Source organism: Theropithecus gelada, chromosome 12 (assembly GCF_003255815.1).
Source record: "Theropithecus gelada isolate Dixy chromosome 12, Tgel_1.0, whole genome shotgun sequence".
Lineage (NCBI taxonomy): Eukaryota > Metazoa > Chordata > Mammalia > Primates > Cercopithecidae > Theropithecus > Theropithecus gelada.
This window is the reverse complement of record NC_037680.1, coordinates 53,824,744-53,847,040: the sequence shown is the minus strand read 5'-3', so window position 1 is coordinate 53,847,040 and position 22,297 is coordinate 53,824,744. Positions and strand designations below refer to the sequence as shown.

Sequence of the window (22,297 nt, the reverse complement as noted above, 5' to 3'; positions counted from 1 at the left end):
CCTTCATTAAAAACGCCACCATTTATAAACAAACAGTATAGCAGAGGGTAGAAGTGTCAGGAAAGAACACTCTCAAAATAGGAGCCCTTTCCAAGTAACCAATAGGACTAGAAAAAGGCAGACCAGATCTGTAAACAAAACAACCACAAAAGTCAGAAAATGCCAATAAAAACATTACTATTGGTGAAAAGTCTCGACCCTAAAACCAACCATGATCCTGAAGAAAGCTGTAACACAACACGAATTAAATATAGTCAATCAAGCAATCAGGGGTATGAAAAAATACCTTGAATCAGAAATACAAACAAACAAAAACCAACAACAAGAAATGAAACAAGAGCTGACTAAACTGAGGAAAGAAACAGAACCAAAAAAAGGTACATAAAAAGTAAAGGCTATGCTATAAACTACCCAAAGGAGAATACAAAATAGATTCAAATTAAAACTTAATAAAGGGCATTGAAAAAAAAAAAACAAAAATAATCAAGAGAATGAAAATTAAGAAGTCAGAGAAAAAGGGTCAGAGAAAAAGTGACTGAAATGGAAAACTAGCAAAGAAAGTCAAACATATGTATAATGAATATCCCTGAGGATGAAAACGGAAACAATGAAAAGAAAAAACAACACAATCCTAATATTTAACACTACAATCCAAAAAAACTTTACAGAAATAAAAGGAGACCTGAATCTACAAATAGAAAGGGTCCAGTGGGTACTGAAGCAAAATAACCCAGGCCTATCAACTCTAAGTTGCAAAAGTATTAGACTTCAGCAATCAAGAAAAAAAATCCTCAAGGCCTCCAGGCAAAAAGAGAAAATTAGTCTACTAAGAAAATTAAACAGGTATCATATTTCTTTAAAATAGTGTATAAAATCGAAGTAACAGTGGAAACAGCATTTTCAAGAAACTTAAAGAAATTAATGACCAAAAGGTATATCCACTCAAGCTGTCCTTCAAGTATCACAGCCACAGAAAACCAGGGAATATATATTCCTGATGTGCCTTTCCTGAGGAACATACCAAAGGATGATCCTCATTTAAGCAAAGAATAACTAGTGAAACTTTAAAAAAGAACTGACATTGAGTATTTAATCTCTTTAATTGTAGACAAAGACTAAAAAAATTGTGAGTCATGGGTTAAAAAACAAAAATGTACTTTTTTAAATAGAAGGACAAATCCATATATAGTAAATACCATATATAGAAACCGAATGGAAAGCATTTCAAATGCTTGAATATTTATTATATTTTTCATTATACTGCTCATGTTATAGCATATAAAATAGGAGAAAGCTACTTGTTGAAAAAATCATTATGAAATATTCATAAAACAAAACAAGACAAACACATTAAACTTAATATGGTTAATCACATATAGAACTTAGTGGGGTGGAGAAAATAGGTTTTTGGAGAGTAATACTTTCAAGGTTGTCATCAAATGATTTAACTGAAGTAAAAGAAAATTTTTTAAAGCTCAAGAAAAAGTTTATGATTCACATTTAAGGCAGGAGGTTATTATACAGGTAGGTCAAAATAGCAGATAAAATACATTTTATTTAAGAATATGATTTCATACAAATTTACTATTTCAATCATGCTGTCTCCTGGCCTATATTAAAATAACTCTATATTCACAAACTGAAATGGGGATTAGGGATCAGAAGATCACTGATATCAAAATAATAGGCAGCCACAATAGTATTTACTACACTAAATTGTTCAGCATAATCTCACTTAATCCTTATAACACATTTATGAAGATGAACAATTTTATTACTACCACTTTATGGCTGAGGACATTGGGCACTGAAAATTATCTTACTTATACAAAGACATGGAAATATTAGTAGTAGAATCAGGATGGAAATCCAGATCTGATAGACTTCATGGTTCATGCTCTTATATCAGTATGCTATGTTGCATGTACTTTGTAATAAAATCTCATTTAACTACAGTAATTTAGTCTCATAAATTTTAAATAAACTATATCTCTTCTTATATTTCTATTTCTTTCTTTCTTTTTTTTTTTTGAGACAAAGTCTCACTCCATCACCCAGGCTGGAGTGCAGTGGCACAATCTCGGCTCACTGCAATCTGTAATCTCTGCCTCCCTGCTTCAAGCGATTCTCGGGCTTTCGCCTCCTGAGTAGCTGGGATTACAGGCATGCACCACCACACCCGGCTAATTTTTGTATTTTTAGTAGAGACGGGATTTCAACATGTTGGTCGGGCTGGTCTTGAATTCCTGGCCTCAAGTGATCCACCCGCCTCAGCCTCATAAAGTGCTGGGATTACAGGTGTGAGCCACCACGCCCAGCCCAATCTTACGGTTCTTTGCTTACTTTATTATAATAAGTTTGTCCCTTCCTTAAATTCATACAGTTAGTGACTATCTACGGAGGTAGCCCAGTCTTTTAGATAAAAGTTCAAACCATTTTAAAAGGCATGAAAAGACCAAATTATCTCTCCAGCTACCCTGTAGTCCTTACCATTCTGCCCCTAGACCTACAGACTGTTCTACTCCACAATTAAACCTTAAATTCCAGTCATACTGAAAAACCGGCAGCCTCGTAATGAGGCAGACACGGCCCTTTCTCATTTCTAAGCCCACCAATATGATGGTCATTCTGAAGGGCAACTCCCCTCTTCTGTCTTCCCTCAACTTGACCTGGAATTATTTTCTTCTTATCAACCTCAAAGACCACTTTAGGTATGGCCTCTCTGGGGAAGCCTTTGTAAGCACCTATCAACTTCATCTTGTCTATATTTCTTCTGCATTTTACTTGATCATTTAATTTGTCATGCTGTTGTATAATTGTCTGTTATTATCTGTCTCAAATGTCCCAGCATAATATCTAGCAACTAGAATTTTTAAAAGGCTGACTGATGGGAGAAAAAAAAAAAAGTATAATGTGGCTATTTGAAAAAAAAATTATTTATATTTATAGAGTTGACTCCAACTATGTAAATATCAAAAAATGTAATGAACAATTATGAGTTTTAATGCCTATTTTTGTTATTCAACTTGACTTCTGATGGCAAAAAGTTATTTCTTCTAATTTGTAGATGATGCATTAGTATAAGAAGTCCCAGAATAATATAAAGTAACTACGTTATTTTAAATGAATTTAATATTATTTTTCTTATTACAAATATAGTTTTGTTTTTTCATAGAAGAGTATGCTGATCAGAAAAGGAATAAACTGAGTAAACTGGTGAGATATCTTGACAAAGGTCTGTCATTGGTTACCATGAAGAACATCTAAGCTATACTACTGGTCATCAGCCAAACAACTGATCTGTATTACATCACTAAGAAACATAGTTTATTATATTTTTCCCTCTTCGATGTTACTGTCAGATTAGAATTTAAGCCTAACATCTTAGTTTATTGTACCTGCTTTTTAATTTATGAATATGGCTAAATGTTACCAAAATATATCTTCTGCAGTTTGGACCACCTTCTGAAGTGAGTAATGAGCTCCTCTGTTAATCTAGAAATACTTGCTTATTTTTAACTTATTTCTCTGAATATAAGGAATGTCCCTCTCTCACTCTAAAAATTGAAAAATAAGCCCATGTTTACTTTATCCATACAATTCACCATGCCTACATAATAATTATTTTAAGGTTACTTCTTTCCAGATCTGCACAGGACTTAAATGTTTTAGATGAGATGAACTACATTCAAATCTACCCAGCATTAAGTAATCAAGCAAATGATACTATTTGTGTAGTGAAAACTTAAAAGACCAACAGAAGTTTAAAATGTATGTGAACCAGCAGAATTTTAAATTCTACTTCTAAAAATCAAATAGTAATTAACTTTATAAAAGACATAATTATAGAAAGACAAGACAATAAGATAATGCTTTATCAATCCTTTCCCCCGATAATTCTGACAAAATTTAAGAATACTATAATACAAAATGTCAAAATAAACCATTTTAAATCCTGATGATCACTTTTCCTGAAACTCATGAAAAATTCTGAAATAAAAATTAAAAGATCAAGCTGTCTCTAGAAACATAAAAAAGCATAATGTAAGAGGAAATTTAATCAGATGTTCTCATAATAAAACTTTATAGTCTTAAAATAAAAATTTTAAAAACTCCTTAAACATATAAAACATGTCTTTCAAAGATCTGATGTCACAATATAAAGATTTTCACAAAACTGCATGACTAACCCATATTTTTTCTTAATAAATTTACAGTTATATTTACCTTCAGATCCCATGATGAAGTGATGGATATCAGGGCCTGTTGACATACGAGGTCCTTGACAGCTTTTTTCTATTATACCTCTAGGTGTTACCATTTTTATATGAACCACCTGTTTAATACAATACACGATGTAAATTCTAGACATCTGTTAGTGAATGTGTGTCTACGTATAGACATTCATATATATTTGTGTAAAACCTACTTTTAAAGTATTGGGTTAATAAATTGTGATGTTTTTAAGAATTCTAGTATCTTTTAGTAATTTTTAGACTAAAGTTAAATTTGTATATAACCTTAAAAGAGGGAAAAACCATTCTAAGATTGTACATCGCTTGATTTAAATTGGTTTAGGGATATTCATTATCTTAAGAACAACAGAATAACACATTTATTTAAACCAAATTTAGGGTTATCCATATGGCACAGAACTAAAGGACTCAAAAACTAAGCAATAATCATAATCTTGATGAAGCATATTATTCATGTCAGGCATGAATACTAGACAATTAGAATTCTAAGAAAAAAAAATTATTCTTGCTTTATCCCCACCTTCAATCCCACTTAGTAGAAAACAATGAAAATAATTAAATATTAACTAAGATCAGGTCAAAACTGGGATGAAGCAGCAGAAGCAATGACTGAGTTTTAAGAGAAGGAAAGAGATGTGTGACTCATCATACAAATGAGAAAGGAAGTACACTGGGGAAGGAGGATCACTCTAAAAATAGTTCCTGAGATCGGAATCAGAAGTGGTTAGGTAAAAATCCAACATATTTTTAGAATGAATTTTGGACAGATAAATAACAACAGTCTATTTATTATTGAAGGAAATGAGCAGAGAACATCAATAAGCAATTCACAAAATACAAAATAAAAATTGCCAATGAGGACCCTTTAAAAGTTTACATTCACTAGCAATTAACAAAATACAAAAACATAAATAAAACGTCCAGTAAAATACAAAGATTCTCATAGTGTTAGTGAGAATGTCAATTGGTACAAAATTTTTATAGGGCAATTTGGCTGTAAGGATCCAAAGTCTAAAATGGATAAACTTCTTCATCCAACAAATCAACTAAAGGAGCTTACCCAAAGAAAATGATTACAGATGTATATCAAAGAAATTACTAAAAAGATTATTTTCCCTTTATTTTCTGTAATTTTGAAATCAAGAATAATTTAAATGTTCATTAAGAGGGAATTAAATAAACCATGCATTCGCAATAAAAGAATTATATAACTCTTTAAAAATGATGGTGCAAACCTGTTCATTTACATGTTAATATATTGATAACATAAAGAGCAGATTAAACACATATGGTCCTCTTTTTTATATTAAAAACTAGATATATTTATGTGCTTATTGTATGCCTAGAAACAGTTCTAGAAGTGATGGCACCAGCAGCTCATCTGGAGTGGCTGCTGCAAAGACTTCAGCTGCAGTGGGGGTGGCATGATCAGGGCCTGTGCACTTCATAGAGTCAACAGGAGCCGGAAACAGGTCGAAGCCCACCCGCTTCCTAGTTGGCAGAGCAAAAGCCTCGCACTCCTGAGTGCAGCTGCGGCAGCCCAGCTGTGGCTCTGGACCCAGGCATCCCTGTGCTCTTGGGGGCCAGGAGCACACAGGAATCCCACCCTCCTGGACATAGCTGCAGCCACCCAGCTGTGGCTGCAGACCCAGGCATCGCTAGACTCTTGGGGGCCTGATTCCCAGGCCCCTGCAGGCTCAGAAGTGCCTGCTTCCACTGCCTGGCTTCTCTCCATTCTTGGAGAAAAACTGAGGCCGAGCCTGGACGCTGCTGCAATCCAGCCGGGTGTGTGCATGCTCAGGGCAGTGCTGACATGCCAGCCCCCTGCTGCCTCACCCACCTCCGGACTTTGGGCACCAATGAGCACAGAAGGGAGGATAAGTGGGGGTTGCGGGCAGCTTGGCACTGGCCTGCAGGAGGCCCTCAGCATGAACAGCCTGAGCATCTGGGAACCATAAACAGCTGTAGGAGGCAGACAGGCTCCTGGGCGGAAATGTGCGGTCCCTGGTGAAACCCCATCTTCAAGCCAGGGAGGGCCTGATGCCTGGGGGGCTGTGCTGCCAGTTCCATGGACCAGAGTGGGAACTTATGATGCTTATTCCAGGACTGCCCATAACCATCCATGGGCCAATCAGCACACACTTCCTCCTCTCTGAACCCCATAAAAACCCAGGACTCAGCCAGAATTGGGCAGATATCAGACGACCTGTCTGCAGAAAGGAGCTACCCACTGTGCATCTCCTCTCTGCTGAGAGCTGACACTCATCAGGACGCCCTGCTGACAGAGAGGAGCTGCCCACTGTGTGTCTCCTCTCTCCTGAGGGCTAAGCACTCATCAGGATGCCCTGCCTGTGGAAAGGAACTACCCACTGTGGGCTCTCTGCTGAGAGCTGGATGCTTGTCAAGATGGCCTACCTGTGAAAGGAGCTACCCAATACGGGTCTCCTCTGAGCTGTTTTGTCACTCGATAAAGCACCCCTTCACCTTGCTCACCCCCACTTGTCTACATACCTCATTCTTCCTGGATGTGGGACAAAAATGCATGACTCGCCAAATGGCAGAGCTGAAAGAGCTGTAACAGAAACAGGGCTGAAACACACCCCTTGTTTGCCCCATGGAGGGCAATGAGAGGGAAAGACAGGAGAGAGAAGGAGAGAAGAGCTGTGGCCCAGACCTAGGAGCTCCCTGAGCCAGGGCTATGACACTCTTTGGGGCTCTGCAGTCCCTGGCGTCTCCAAGCTTCCAGGCACCACCACATTCCCTGGTGCCAGCAACGGAAGCTGCCTGCAGTATGCCTGGTCCAGCCGCAGCCTTGCAGGGAGCCAATGCCTGGAGCCGCCCGTCCTGCCACAACTGGTGTCCCTGGCTATGTGCTGTGGCCAGACTCCACATTCACTCATTCACACACTCCTCACTGCTCTGTGCCTGGCTCGTCATTGGCAAGCATGGGATCCAGACCAGTAGCATGAGCCAAGCACAGCCTGCCAGGCCGAGTGGGCTGAACAAGCCTAGTGGGCCCAAGCAAAACTTGGGCAAAGGTGTTGCCAGCCAGAGGTTTCTGGCTAAAAAACTGACATCCCAAGAATCCCATGACAGAAGGATGAATACGAAGATGTTAAAAGTGTTCAAAATGATATGTATTTCATATACACATGACACTTTAAAAAAAAAACAATAGGGTCTTGCTTTGTCACCCAGGCTGGAGTGCAGTGGTGGGATGATAGCTCACTGTAACTTCAAACTCCTGGGCTCAAGCAATTTCCCACTCCGGCCTCCTGAGTAGCTAGAGCTACAGCATGTGCTACCATGCCCAGCTAATTTTTTAATTTTTTGTAGAGATGACGTCTTGCTATGTTGCCCAGCCTGGTCTCCAACTCCTGGCCTCAAGCCTTGTCCTCTCAAAGTGCTGGGATTACAGGTGTGAACTACCATGCCCAGCTATAGCATACATTTTTTATACTTCTGTAATTAATATTTTTAAATAAAAAACAAGTTTCTAATTGCTTGAATTGTCTATTCACAATTATAATTTTAAAAGAAGCATTTTCTTCAAAAATTCTTCAAAATGAAATGCTCACTGCGTCATACTTTACTTTCTTTTGTGAAGATCCAGAATTTTTAGTTTGGTTTTGTCACTACAGAGGTCAATGTTTTTCCTTCTAATAGTGTTTCATAACTGAAGAATGTAGCAAGGCTCCTTTCACAGAAGCAATGGATTACCACTAACAGCGATGAGCTTCAGCTCTGTAACACTAGCATAAGAAAGTGTAATCAGATATGCTCAGGAAATTGGTTAGTGAAGAGACATTCACTAAATTAAGTATTTGAGATGGACTATTGTTGGAATTCCTTAAAATGACCTTGAAAACAAGTGGGAACCAGAATTTAAGATGAAAAGTTTATCCCACTGTACACAGACTTCTGACTCTTCAGATGTTAAAACTTTTAAATTTTTAAAAAATTTGGACTAAACAACTATCTTCAACTTTTTTCAAACAGTTAACTAAGCTATGAGCATCATTACTTACTGTGCTTTAATTAAATATTCACTGTTAAGAAGTATATTAACATGTTCCTTAATTTTTTTCATGGGTTCCATTGTAACCACACGTATTAAAAGACTATCAACTTTAGTAAAATTTTCACAAAAGCAAATAATATAAATTAAGACAGCTTCAGAGGATACTATATATTGCAGAGTTTAAAAATTTAAGTTAAAAATAAAATGTGCTGGCCAGGTGCGGTGGCTCATGCCTGTAATTCCTGTACTTTGGGAGGCTGAGGTGGGAGGATTACCTCAGGTCAGGAGTTCGAGACCAGCCTGGCCAACATGGAGAAACCCTGTCTCTACTAAAAATACAAAATGAGCTGGGCATGGTGGCGCATGCCTGTAATCCCAGCTACTCTGGAGGCTGAGGCAGGAGAATCACTTGAACTCGGGAGGCAAAGGTTGTGGTGAGCTGAGATTGCGCCATTGCACTCCAACCTGGGCAACAAGAGCGAAATTCCGTCTCAAAAACAAACAAACAAACAAAAATAAAATAAAATAAAATGTGCTAAGTAATTATTAATGCAAACAATTACACTAGGATGTACACTTTTACTTTGTATCCCTTAAATATCTCCAAAAAATGATTAAATTACATGTTTTCGCAGTGCTAAAGGTAGCTGTTTACCAAATATTTGCTTAACATTGATAAAGTCCTTAATAATCCAATAGCAAAAGGATCAAATTTTCTCCCCAAAACTGAATTTAGATTATTTTAACTGCAAAAAGAAAAATGTGCTTTTCTAAATGTCCTGAATAAAGAAAAATAAATAGGATAATGGAAATATTTAAAAAGTATTATTCACAATATAGACAAAAGTTTTAAATTCCTTGGTGTTAACTATAAAGAACCAACATATTTTATTAAAGATGTAATATTCCTATCAACAAAGATATTGATGAAAATGTGGAAACTCTAGATTTTAAAAGCAAAGCTAAACAGCTGCAGGAATAATGTTGGGAACATCATTTAATAGTCTCAAATTAAAGTTCTTTTAAACTACTATGAAAATATTGACGATAAGGAAACAACATTTATGAAGCGCCTACTACACACCAGAGATTTTGAGTTTTCATTTTATGTCCTTTACTCCTCACAATAATTCTATGCAGCAAATATCATTATTCTATTTTACAGAAGAGGAAACTGAAGTTTAGAAAGGTAAACCAATTTGTACAAATTCACACAACTAATCACTGAAAAAGCTACAAATGGAACAAATGATACCTAATCCCTAACTAGGGTGCCCAGAATTTTATACTATTATTATACTAACTCCCAGCAAAGTGGCACCATATCAGCTACAAAAAGTAGTGTGAACATAAAACATGACAGGTCATACCACTACTTGGTAGGACAATTTCAATCAGCCTTTTTAATTCTATACAGGAAAAATTATTTTCAGAAAAATGCAAAATCTCCTAAGGAAACAGAGTAGCAACAATGAAATCATCTAAGTAAATGGACTAAAATCATGGTAGAGTTGAAGACTTCATTTCCACAAGGCTTGTAAAATAATATTTGTATACAGACATCCCTCAGTATCGCCAAAGAACTGGTTCTAGGACCTTCAAGGATACCGAAATCCATAGTACTCAAGTCCCTTACATAAAACAGCACAGTATTTGCATAACACCTATGCACATCACATGCTTTAAATCATTTTAGAATATTTATGAATATCTAATACAATGTAAATACTATGTAAATTGTTGTTCTACTGTACTTTTTGTATTATTTTCCTTGTGGTATTGTTATTTTTTTTTCCAAATATTTTTGAGCTGCATTTGGTTGAATCTGTGGATACGAAACCAGTGGATATAGAGAGCTGACTATTTCATGAGCTGGATACTGTGAAACTTCTACAAAGCTTAAAACTTAGTCGCCTGAAAAGGGGCATCCTTAAATAATGACCACAGTTGTGTTTTGGTTAACTTTCTACTATACATGTTCAATGTTATTATAGTCAAAAGGAGTATACTTATGGGAGGGGGGATCTACTGTCCAACTCTTTTTTTTTTTTTTTTGAGATGCAGTCTCACTCTGTCGCCCAGGCTGGAGTGCAGGGGCACAATTTCAGTTCACTGCAAGCTCCGCCTCCCAGGTTCACACCATTCTCCTGCCTCAGCCTCGCAAGCAGCTGGGACTACAGGCGCCCGCCACCACATCCGGCTAATTTTTTTTTGTATTTTTAGTAGAGACAGGGTTTCACCGTGTTAGCCAGCACAGTCTCAATCTCCTGACCTCATGATCCGCCTGCCTCGGCCTCCCAAAGTGCTGGGATTACAGGCGTGAGCCACCGTGCCTGGCCCCAACTGTTAATTTTTAAAGGCTTCTAATCATTTTGTAATATCTATATACTAATCAATTATTACATAATAACTAGAAAAATATTTACCAGGTCCTCGATATTGCCATAGATATTCTTCTTCATGCCTGATGCCCGAGTAGATACCCATCCTCCTACAGTACTGAACTCCAGGGAATCTGGTTCATGACCTGTACAATAACCACTTTCTTTAAGCTGAAAAACAAAAATGTAACATTTTACAGTGAAAATGGTCCCATTACACACAGCATTCAACACATTAACTCCTCTCACTTTAAAATTTCCATGTCATTGATATTTGAATTTATTAATTCCTACATAGCAAAAAAAAAAGATACTTTCATCACACTAGTCCTAAAAAAATTTTTTAAGCTTTTGCCTACTGGAAAATGTTACAAAATTGAAAAATGTAGTCTAAAAGAAGTTCTAGTTTTCACAGGTTCACCAGATAATCATACTCCTTACATCCTTTTAAGGCCAGCTGTTCTTCCCCACTTTTCTACAAAGAGGTAATTTAAATATATGGAGATTGGATTATGTTTAATTAACTGCCAACTTTACCTAAACACTTTCAATAAATAAAGCACTTAATCTCTTGTTCTCTCTACCCTAATGTAATATGCAGCAGGCCTGCAGAAAATCTGAGCAAATTGCCTGTATTTAATTCTCTCAAGGAGTCATGTGTTTTAATGTACAGGCATCTGGCTAGGTTTCCTGCATGTAATACTGTTATTTACTTGTGATGCAGATCATGCATTACTGTACATTAAATAGTCACTTGTTTCTCATTTTTCTACGTTATCTTGGCTTTGCCATCTGCACAGCACCTGAGATTGAATAGATGCCCTTTACTGCAACACCACCAAAGCCATTCCAGTGAAATCATTTTAAAGACTCAGCCATCTCTTCTCAAACGGTACAGACACCACCATCTGCATACCCGCTGTCTGCTGCACTCAAGTGCATCAATCTGTGTTGACCATTTTGATAGTCATCCAGTTAAGCAACTGTTCTATTTTTCAAGTAAGCCACGCAGAGATGTAGAATATATCAGCCACATCTGTATATTTGTATTTAAGTATGGTGTGAAAGTTGTAATCCGAAATATGAAAGTCTATCAGGTTAAATATAATTTGTTAGGTTTTGCATATCAGCAATACAAATTCTCTATCTATTCTAATTTTGCTGCTAGGAAAACAAGATTTTAAAAGACATCAACTGTTATATAATAAAAGTTTCTCCACTAAATATTCAGTATGTTATTTAAAGAGGTTAATATCCATCTATAAAAAAGAAGCTTAAATGGCTGAAGAGCCATTTATTTATGATAAATGAAGATTATCAGACTGTTACATAATATTTATTCCCTAACTCCATCTCCAAACAAAATACTACAAATTATTTTCTCTTAAAACACTACTGTTCCTCAATTTTCTTTTAAAACATAACCTTTTACTCAATTTTATGAAATTGGGAAAAGAAGAAAAGATATTCATGGAGCCCTAAGATGTACCAGGTACAGCAAAGACAGGTTTCACATACTCTCATGACAAAACAAACTTCGACATTATACAGAAGCAAATCATTTAGTACACACTTTAACTATTTCTTTTTTTTTTTTTTGTAGGTGTGTTAATTCATTTAATCTGCTCAACAACCCTATGAAGCTGACACTATTATTATTCCTATTTTCACAGATGGGAAACAGTTAAATCACTTGTTTTAACTGATGGTTCCCCAAGTGGTACCTCTTACTTGCATTGTTTTTATTATTATACTTTAAGTTCTGGGTTACACGTGCAGAACATGCAGTTTTGTTACATAGGTATACATGTGACATGGTGGTTTGCTGCACCCATCAACCCATCATCTACATTAAGTATTTCTCCTAATGTTATCCCTCCCCTAGCCTCCCACCCCACTGCAGGCCCTAGTGTGTGATGTTCCCCTCCCTGTATCCATGTGTTCTCATTGTTCAACTCACACTTATGAGTGAGAACATGTGGTGTTTGGTTTTCTGATCTTGTGACAGTTTGCTGAGAATGATGGTTTCCAGCTTTATCCCTGTCCCTGCAAACGACATGAACTCATCCATTTTTATGGCTGCATAGTATTCCATGGTGTATATGTGCCACATTTTCTTAATCCATTCTATCATTGATGGACATTTGAGTTGGTTCCAAGTCTTCGCTATTGTGAATAGTGATGCAATAAACATACATGTGCATGTGTCTTTATCGTAGGCTGATTTATAATCCTTCGGGTATATGCCCAATAATGGGATTGCTGGGTCAAATGGTATTTCTAGTTCTAGATCCTTGAGGAATTGCCACACCGTCTTCCACAATGGTTGAACTAATTTACACTCCCACCAACAGCATAAAAGCGTTCCTATTTTTCCACAACCTCTCCAGCATCTGTTGTTTCCTGACTTTTTATTGATCGCCATTCTAATTGGCGTGAGATGGTATCTCATTGTGGTTTTGATTTGCATTTTGCTAATGACCAGTGATGATGAGCTTTTTTTTTTTATGTCTGTTGGCTGCATAAATGTCTTCTTTTGAAAAGTATCTGTTCATATCCGTTGCCCATTTTTTGACAGGGTTGTTTTTTTCTTGTAAATTTGTTTATGTTCTTTGTAGATTCTGGATATTAGCCCTTTGTCAGATGGATAGATTGCAAAAATTTTCCCCCATTCTGTAGGTTGTCTGTTCACTTTGATGATAGTTTCTTTTGCTGTGCAGCAGCTCTTTAGTTTAATTAGACCCCATTTATCACTTTTGGCTTTTGTTGCCATTGCTTTTGGTGTTTTAGACATGAAGCCTTTGCCCATGCCTATGTCCTGAATGGTATTGCCCAGGTTTTCTTCTAGGATTTTTATGGTCCTAGGTCTTACGTTTAAGTCTCTGATCCATCTTGAGTTGATTTTTGTATAAGGTGTAAGGAAGAGGTCCAGTTTCAGTTTTCTGCATATGGCTAGCCAGTTTTCCCAACATCATTGCTTAAATAGGGAATCTTTCCCCCATTGCTTGTGTGTATCCGGTTTGTCAAAGATCAGATGGTTGTAGATGCATAGTGTAATTTCTGAGGCCTGCGTTCTTTCCCATTGGTCTATATATCTGTTTTGGTACCAGTACCATGCTGTTTTGGTTACTGTAGCCTTGTAGTATAGTTTGAAGTCAGGTAGCGTGATGCCTCCAGCTTTATTCTTCTTGCCCAGGATTGTCTTGGCTACGTGGGCTCTTTTTTGGTTCCATATGAAGTTTAAAGTAGTTTTTTCCAATTCTGTGAAGAAAGTCAGTGGTAGCTTGATAGGAATAGCATTGCATCTATAAATTACTTTGGGCAGTATGGCCATTTTCATGATATTGATTCTTCCCATCCATGAGCATGGAATGTTTTTGCATTTGTTTGTGTCCTCTTTTATTTCCTTGAGCAGTGGTTTGTAGTTCTCCTTGAAGAGGTCCTTCACATCCCTTGTAAGTTGTATTTGTACGTATTTTATTCTCTTAGTAGCAACTGTGAATGGGAGTTCACTCATGATTTGGCTCTCTGTTTGTCTGTTATTGGTGTATAGGAATGCTTGTGACTTTTGCACATTGATTTTGTATCCTGAGACTCTGCTGAAGTTGTTTATCAGCTTAAGGAGATACTGGGCTGAGACGATGGAGTTTTCTAAATATACAATCATGTCATCTGCAAACAGAGACAATTTGACTTCCTCTCTTCCTATCTGAATACCCTTTATTTCTTTCTCTTGCCTGATTGCCCTGGCCAGAACTTCCAATACTATGTTGAATAGGAGTGGTGAGAGAGGGCATCCTTGTCTTGTGCCAGTTTTCAAAGGGAATGCTTCCAGTTTTTGCCCATTCACTATGATATTGGCTGTGGGTTTGTCATAAATAGCTCTTAATATTTTGAGATACGTTCCATCGATGCCTAGTTTATTGAGAGTTTTTAGAATGAAGGGGTGCTGAATTTTATCGAAGGCCTTTTCTGCATCTATTGAGATTATCATGTGGTTTTTGTCATTGGTTCTGTTTCTGTGATGGATTATGTTGGTTGATTTGCATATGTTGAACCAGCCTTGCATCCCAGGTATGAAGCCAACTTGCTTGTGGTGGATAAGGTTTTTGATGTGCTGCTGGATTTGTTTGGTTTGCCAGTATTTTATTGAGGATTTTCGTATCAATGTTCATCAGGGATGTTGGTCTGAAATTTTCTTTTTTTGTTGTGTCTCTGCCCGGAATAGTTTCAGAAGGAATGGTACCAGCTCCTCTTTGCATCTCTGGTATAATTCGGCTGTGAATCCATCTAGTCCTGTACTTTTTTTGGTTGGTAGGCTATTAATTACTGCCTCAATTTCAGGACTTCCTATTGGTTTATTCAGGGATTTGACTTCTTCCTGGCTTAGACTTGGGAGGGTGTATGTGTCCAGGAATTTATCCATTTCTTCTAGATTTTCTAGTTGACTTGTGTAGAGGCGTTTATAGTATTCTCTGATGGTAGTTTGTATTTCTGTGGGATCAGTGGAGATATCCCCTACAGATTTTTTTATTGCATGTATTTGGTTCTTCTCTCTTTTCTTCTTTATTAGTCTGGCTAGCAGTCTATTTTGTTGATATTTTCAAAAAACAGTTCCTGGATTCATTGATTTTTTGAAGGTTTTTTTGTGTCTCTATCTCCTTCAGTTCTGCTCTGATCTTAGTTATTTCATGTCTTCTGCTAGCGTTTGAATTTGTTTGCTGTTGCTTCTCTAGTTCTTTTAATTTTGATGTTAGGGTGTCAATTTTAGATCTTTCCTGCTTTTTCTTGTGGGCATTTAGTGCCCTAAATTTCCCTCTACACACTGCTTTAGATGTGTCCCAGAAATTCTGGTACATTGTGTCTTCGTTCTCACTGGTTTCAAAGAACATCTTTATTTCTGCCTTCATTTAGTTATTTATCCAGTAGTCATTCAAGAGCAGGTTGTTCAGTTTCCATGTAGTTGTGCAGTTTTGAGTGAGTTTCTTAATCCTGAGTTCTAATTTGATTGCACTGTGGTCTGAGAGACTGTTATGATTTCTGTTCTTTTGCATTTGCTGAGGAGTGTTTTACTTCCAATTATGTGGTCAATTTTAGAATAAGTGCAATGAGGTACTGAGAAGAATATATATTCTGTTGATTTGGGGTGGAGAGCTCTGTAGATGTCTATTAGCTGTGCTTGGTCCAGAGCTGAGTTCAAGTCCTGAATATCCTTGTTAATTTTCTGTCTCATTGACCTGTCTAGTATTGACAGTGGGGTGTTACACTTTATTTCTATCAGTATATCCAATATTATATATACTATTAATTTGTTTATTTTGTCTGGGAGGTTACTTCATTACCTTCTCCAATTACAAGAAGGTACTATATACCAGGAATTGTGTAAAGCAAAAGATAAAGATACCAAAAAAAACAGATGTTCCCCATGCTGAAGGAGCTCTACTACACCACTTTAAATTTACTTCTTTAAAATCTTACTAACTTCCTACTAAATAAGTGAAGAAAGTGTAATGGTTGAAAACCTGGGTTTTTCTTGCCAAAAAGTTTAAGAAAACAAACAAAAATCCCTGGGTTTGAAACTTGTCATTTATTGTTGCTAGAAAATTTGCATACCACAGTATACCACAATATGCAAATTTAGTGAGAAATAATTGCTGGTGCATAGTAAGTGCTTAATAAATGGTATCTAAGATCATATACATTTGGCCACTTTCTCCTTTAAAGGTCTGTGTCTCTGTTAATGCCATTAGCTGGTAAGAAAAATTTGCTGAAGAAAGGTCCACAGATTTACTCATACAATTAATCAAACATTCATCCCCCATGTTCCCTGAGGAAGTGTCTCACTCTGTCTCCCAAACTGGAGTATAATGGCACAATCATGGCTCATTGCAGCCTCAAATCCTGGGCTCAAGCATTCCTCCTGCTTTGGCCTCCCAAAGTGCTGGAATTATAGTCATAAGCCACCATGCCTGACTCAAGATTTCTTTTTTAATAAAATAACATCTCTGCCCCATACTATGCTAGATAAAAATAACTGTGTTCATTAACCATTTACCATGTGCCATGAAGCTCTACGGGAATAAAAACTTTATCTCATTGTGTTCCAATTCAATACTGAAACAACAAATATTTATTGACTATGAGTTGAGCTTCAGATATATCACTTTAAAAATCCCTAAATTATGGTGTTTATATTATAGAGAAATATTGAGAAAAATGTATATGCTGCTTAAAAAAAAAAGGAGAAATAGTAAAGGAAACTGAAATTAGTAAGAATCGTCATTAAATTATACAGAAAAATTAGAAGTGTGATAAAAAAAATAAAAAGCAAAGCAGGAACTTCCCCCTCTACCCAAACTGAAGTAAAAGGAGCTAGGATTTACCCTCCTACCTAAAAAGACTAAAACACAGAAAAATAGAAGAAACAGGCAGGCATGGTGGCTCACGCCTGTAATCCTAACACTTTAGGAGGCTGAGGTGGGAGGATCACTTGATGCCAGGAGCTCAAGACCAACCTGGACAACATAGCGAGACCCCATTCCTGTATTTTAAAAAAGAAAAAAAAAGTTTTCAAACACTGAACATGCAGTCAGGAAGGATGGTGATCCCTATGAGAAAGTAAACAAAGGTGGTGAGCACTGTGACTTGACCCTAGTTTAGCACTCCACGGAAACAGAATCCAGGCTGAACTTGGCAAACACTGAGTTGAGATTGAGCATAGAGCTGTGGGCAATCAAGGCATTTAGAGTTCATAGGAAAAAGTACAGAAAAAAGCAGCACAAAGAAAGATGCCTGGAGAGCTGCAGAGCATACCCCTCAGGTCTTCAGCAGAGTACTGAAACGTAAATGCAAGTGAGTGAAATACCAAAGATCAGAGGAAGAAATAATCTAGATGGATTAGAGCACGGGTGTCCAATCTTTTGGCTTCCCTGGGCCACACTGAAAGAAGAAGAATTGTCTTGGGCCACCCATAAAATACACTAACACTAACAATAGCTGACGAGCTTAAAAAAAAAAAAGTCTATGCATAATTTTCATGATATCTGCCACCAAAGTCCTCACATTCAAAGGGTTGGACACCAGTAGATTAGAGAACAGTGCCAGCACTCACAGAGGGCCAGAAACAGTACCTGTTTCCACTAGCCCAAGTGAGAAAACTCTTAATTCATAGAATATTAGGTAGGATACCCAAGAATGTCATACCACAATAGTGGAAAATAATTAGCCTCAGACTGAAAAAAGCAAAAGATCATAAAAGCAACAACTAAAGGATTAACTGTTTCCAAATAAGTGCATCCCAGGAAAAAAACTGAAGAATATTTGTAGAATTGAAAAACATCAAAATTCACAATGGCTACCATCTAATCAAAAATTACCATTCAAAATTAAAAATATAAAATTAAAAATAAAAATAAAAAATATATACATATAATAAAAATAAAATTAAAAAATAAAAATTATCAAGCTACAAAGAAGTGGGAAAACACCCCATAATCATTACGGGGTGAAAATCAAAACCAATCCAGAACTAACACACATGTTAGACACAGCTGACAAGAACATTAAAACAGTTATTATAATTGTATTCCATATGTTCAAAAAGTTAAGTAGAGACATGCAACATATAAAAAGACCCAAATTAAACATCTGGAGATGAAAAATATAATGTCCGAAATCAAAAATATATTTAATGGGATTAAGAGCAGAAAAGACATAGCAAAATAAAACAGTAGCGAACTTCAAGACATGGCAACAGGAACTAAAAGAAAAAAATGAAAAGAGTAGCAGTGAGCTGTGGAACTTCAAAGAGCCTAATAAGTGAGTAAACAGAGTCCCTAAAGGTCGGCGGGGAGGGGGGTTTGTTGGATAGTTGAAGAAATAATGGACAAAGTTTGTCAAAATTAGATGAAAACTATAAAGCCACAAATCAAAAAAGCTTAACAATCCTCAACAAAAGAAACACAGAGAAAAACTACACCAAGGTCCATGACAATCAAATTGCTCAAACCAGTAATAACACGAAAATCTTAAAAGTAGCCAGAGGGGGCCAGGCACAGTGACTCATGCCTGTAATCCCAGCACTTTGGGAGGCTGAGGCGGGCGAAATCACCTGAGGTCAGGAGTTCAAGACCAGCCTGACCAACATGGAGAAACGCCGTCTCTACTAAAACTACAAAATTAGCCGGGCATGGTGACTCATGCCTGTAATCCCAGCTACTCAGGAGGCTGAGGCGGGAGAATCACTTGAACCCAGGAGGCAGAGGTTGGGACGCACTCCAGCCTGCTGGGCGACAGAGCAAGGCTCTGTCTCAAAAAAAAAAAAAAAAAAGAAATTACTACTGATTTTCTTAGACATGATAATGGTATTGTAGTTATAAAGAAGAACACTATTCTTCTGTTTTTAGGAGATGGTGCTGAAGTATTTAGGTTAAGCATCATAAAGTCTGCAACCTAGGCTGGGTGTGGTGGCTCATGCCTATAATCCCAGCATTTTGGGAGGCTAAGGTGGTGGATCACCAGAGGTCAGGAGTTTTAGACCAGCCTGACCAACAGGGTGAAACCCCATCTCTACTAAAAATATAGTATTAGCCAGGCATGTGGTGCATGCCTGTAATCCTAGTTACTCTGGAGGCTGAGGCCGGAGAATCACTTGAACCTGGGAGGCGGAGGTTGCGGTGAGCCGAGATCGTGCCATTGCACTCCAGCCTGGGCAACAAGAGGGAAACTCTGTCTCAAAGGAAAAAAAAAAAGTAGCCAGCGGGGAAAAAAACATATTACATACACAGAAACAAAGACAAAGATAATATCAGATATCTCATGAAAAGCAATAAAGTGAGGTAACAGTGGAGCAACATCTTTGTACTGCTGAAAGACTATCAATCTACAATTATATACTCACTTCAAATATCTTCTTTAAAAACAAAGGTGAAAGAAAGACATTTTCAGACAAAATTAGAATTTGCCAACAGGAGACCCACACTAAAGTCATGTTAAAAGAAGTCCTTCAAGCAGAAGGCAAATAACATCAGACAAAATTAACGGTATTGGAAAGGTTAACTAGATGGGTAAATACACAAGATACTTTCATATTATTTAAATTTTTTAAATGATACTGCAAAGTGTTACAGTATCACTCAAAGGTAGCTGATACAAGTTAAAGATGTATACTACAAATCCTAAAAACAAAACAAAAATTTAAAGCTACTAAAGAAACTAAAGAGATAAAACATATCATTTTTTTAAAATCCCAAAAGGCAGTAAAAGAGGAAAAGAAAAACAAAAACAGATGGGAAATACAGAAAATGAATAGTAAGATGACAGATTTAAACTAAACCACAATAAATCACACTGAAGATAAATGATCTAAACACCTCAATGAAAAGGTAGTGATTGTCAAATTAGATAAAAAGAAAAGAACCAATTATATGCTGCCTATAAGAAAAACATTCTAAATATAAAGATACAAACTAATTAAAAGTAAAATAATGGAAAAAGCAAAAAGATATGCTAAGAAAACTCCAATAGCTATTTTAATATCAGAAAAAGCAGATTTCAGAGCAAAGCATGTTATCACAAATAAAGGAGGTCATTTCATAATGACAAAAGGGTCAATTAATCAAGAAGCCATAACAATCCTGAACATTTATCCCCCTAATAATCGAGCTTTAAAATATACCAAGCAAAAATAGAACTGCAAGAAGAAATATACAAATCTACAATTATTGTTGGAGGTTTTAATATCCCCCTTCAATAACTGACAGAACAAGTAGACAGAAAATAAAAAATATAAGAGATCTGAATTACATTATAAGTCAATCTCACCTAACAGACATTTAAAGACTACTCCACCAAACAGCAGCAGGAAAGCACATTCTTTGCAAGTGCACATGGAACATTTTAAAAATAGGCTGTACTGGGGGCCATAAAACAAGTAGCAATAAATTTGGAAGGATTCAAGTCATATCAAGTATGTTTTCTGAACACAACAGAATATAGAAATCAATGACAGAAAGATATCTGGAAAAATCCCAAAATAATTGGGAACTAAATAACATATATACATGGTGAGTAAACCATGGATCAAAGAAAAAAATCAAAAAAGTAGAAAATATTTTCAAATTAATGAAAATAAATATATCAAAATTGGGAAAAAAAATTAGCACTGATTTTCTACTTTAGAAAATAAGACTGAACTCAAATAAATTACTTCAACTTAACCTCTACTATAAGACACAAAATAACATTTTCTTTCACAAATCCATCATCCATTCCTAATTAAAACTCTATAAACTAACACAAGAAAGGGACTTCTTCAACTTGATAAAGGGTATCTACAAAAAACACCTATAGTTAACAAATACTTAATAGTAAAGGACTGAACACATCTCTCCTAAATCAGGAACAAGTCTCACTTATTTTCAACATTATCTGGCTGGTACAATCAGGTGAGAAAAAGAAAAAAAGGCAAACAGATTGGAAAGAAAGAAAGAAAACTGTTCTTATTCACACACAACATAGCCATCTATGTAAAAAATCCAACGAGATATACAAAAAAATGCTTGTTAAAATTTAGCGAATTTAGTAAAGTTGCAGGATATAAGATCAGTATTTTAAAAAACTGTATTTTTATACACTATTAAAGAACAACCAGAAACTGACAATTTTTAAAAATACCAATTACAACAGCACCAAAAAATATGTACTCCTTAGGGACAAATCCTATTTTTAAAAATATACGAGGCCAGGTATGGTGGCTCATACTGATAATCCCAACACTTTGGGAGGCCAAGGTGGAATGATAGGTTGAAGTAAGAAGTTTGAGACCAGTCTGGGCAATATGGCAAGGTCCTGTTTCCAGAAAAATTAAAAAATTAGCCAAGCATGGTGGCACATGCCTAGCTACTGGGGAGGCTGCAGCAGGAGGGTCATTTAAGCCCAGGAGTTTGAGGTTACAGTGAGCTATGATGGTGCCACTAGACTCCAGCCTGGACAACAGAATGAGATCTTGAAAGAAAGAATGAAAGACACGTACTTAGAAAACCGTAAGACACTCTTGAGAGAAATTACAGACCTACAAAAAATTAAAGATATACCATGTTCATGGGTCAGGTCAGAAGAATCTAAACTGTTATGCTGTCAGTCTCCTCAAACTGATATATAGAGTCAATGCAACCCCAATCAAAATCCCAATGGGACTTTTTCTTTTTTTAACAGAAACTAGCATACAAAGAACCTAGAACAGCCTAAACAACTTTGAAAAAAATACTTATGATAAAGCTATAGTAATCCAAACAGTATGGTATTAGCACAGAGACAGACATATATAGAGTCCAGAACTAGAAGCAGACATATATAGACAACAGATTTTTTTTTTAACGATGGTGCAAAGTCAACTCAGTGAAGAAAGGATAATCTTTTCTAATAAATGGTGCTGAACAATTGGATATCCATATGAAAAATCATTAACGTCAATCCAGTTTTACACCATATACAAATAATAACTCAGAAATCTTCAAAACTGATCAGAGACCTAAATGTAAGACTAAAAATTATAAAACTCAAATGGGAGAAAATCTCTACAACCTTGCATTATGATACAATAGCAGAAGCATGATACAAAGACAAATTAATACACTGGG

At 36.4% G+C, this 22,297-nt stretch overlaps 1 protein-coding gene across 2 annotated transcripts in view; it reads right to left on the bottom strand.

Moving 5' to 3' along the window:
- The window catches only part of AGPS (alkylglycerone phosphate synthase), a 168,070-nt gene that overhangs the window by 81,575 nt on the left and 64,198 nt on the right, over positions 1 to 22,297 (bottom strand). For both annotated transcript variants that reach the window (XM_025404941.1, XM_025404942.1), the window contains exons 9-10: positions 10,704 to 10,829; positions 4,228 to 4,336 (exon numbers count right to left, since the gene is read on the bottom strand). In XM_025404941.1, coding sequence (XP_025260726.1) covers positions 4,228 to 4,336; positions 10,704 to 10,829 — 235 coding nt within the window. The remainder of the gene's footprint in view (positions 1 to 4,227; positions 4,337 to 10,703; positions 10,830 to 22,297) is intronic.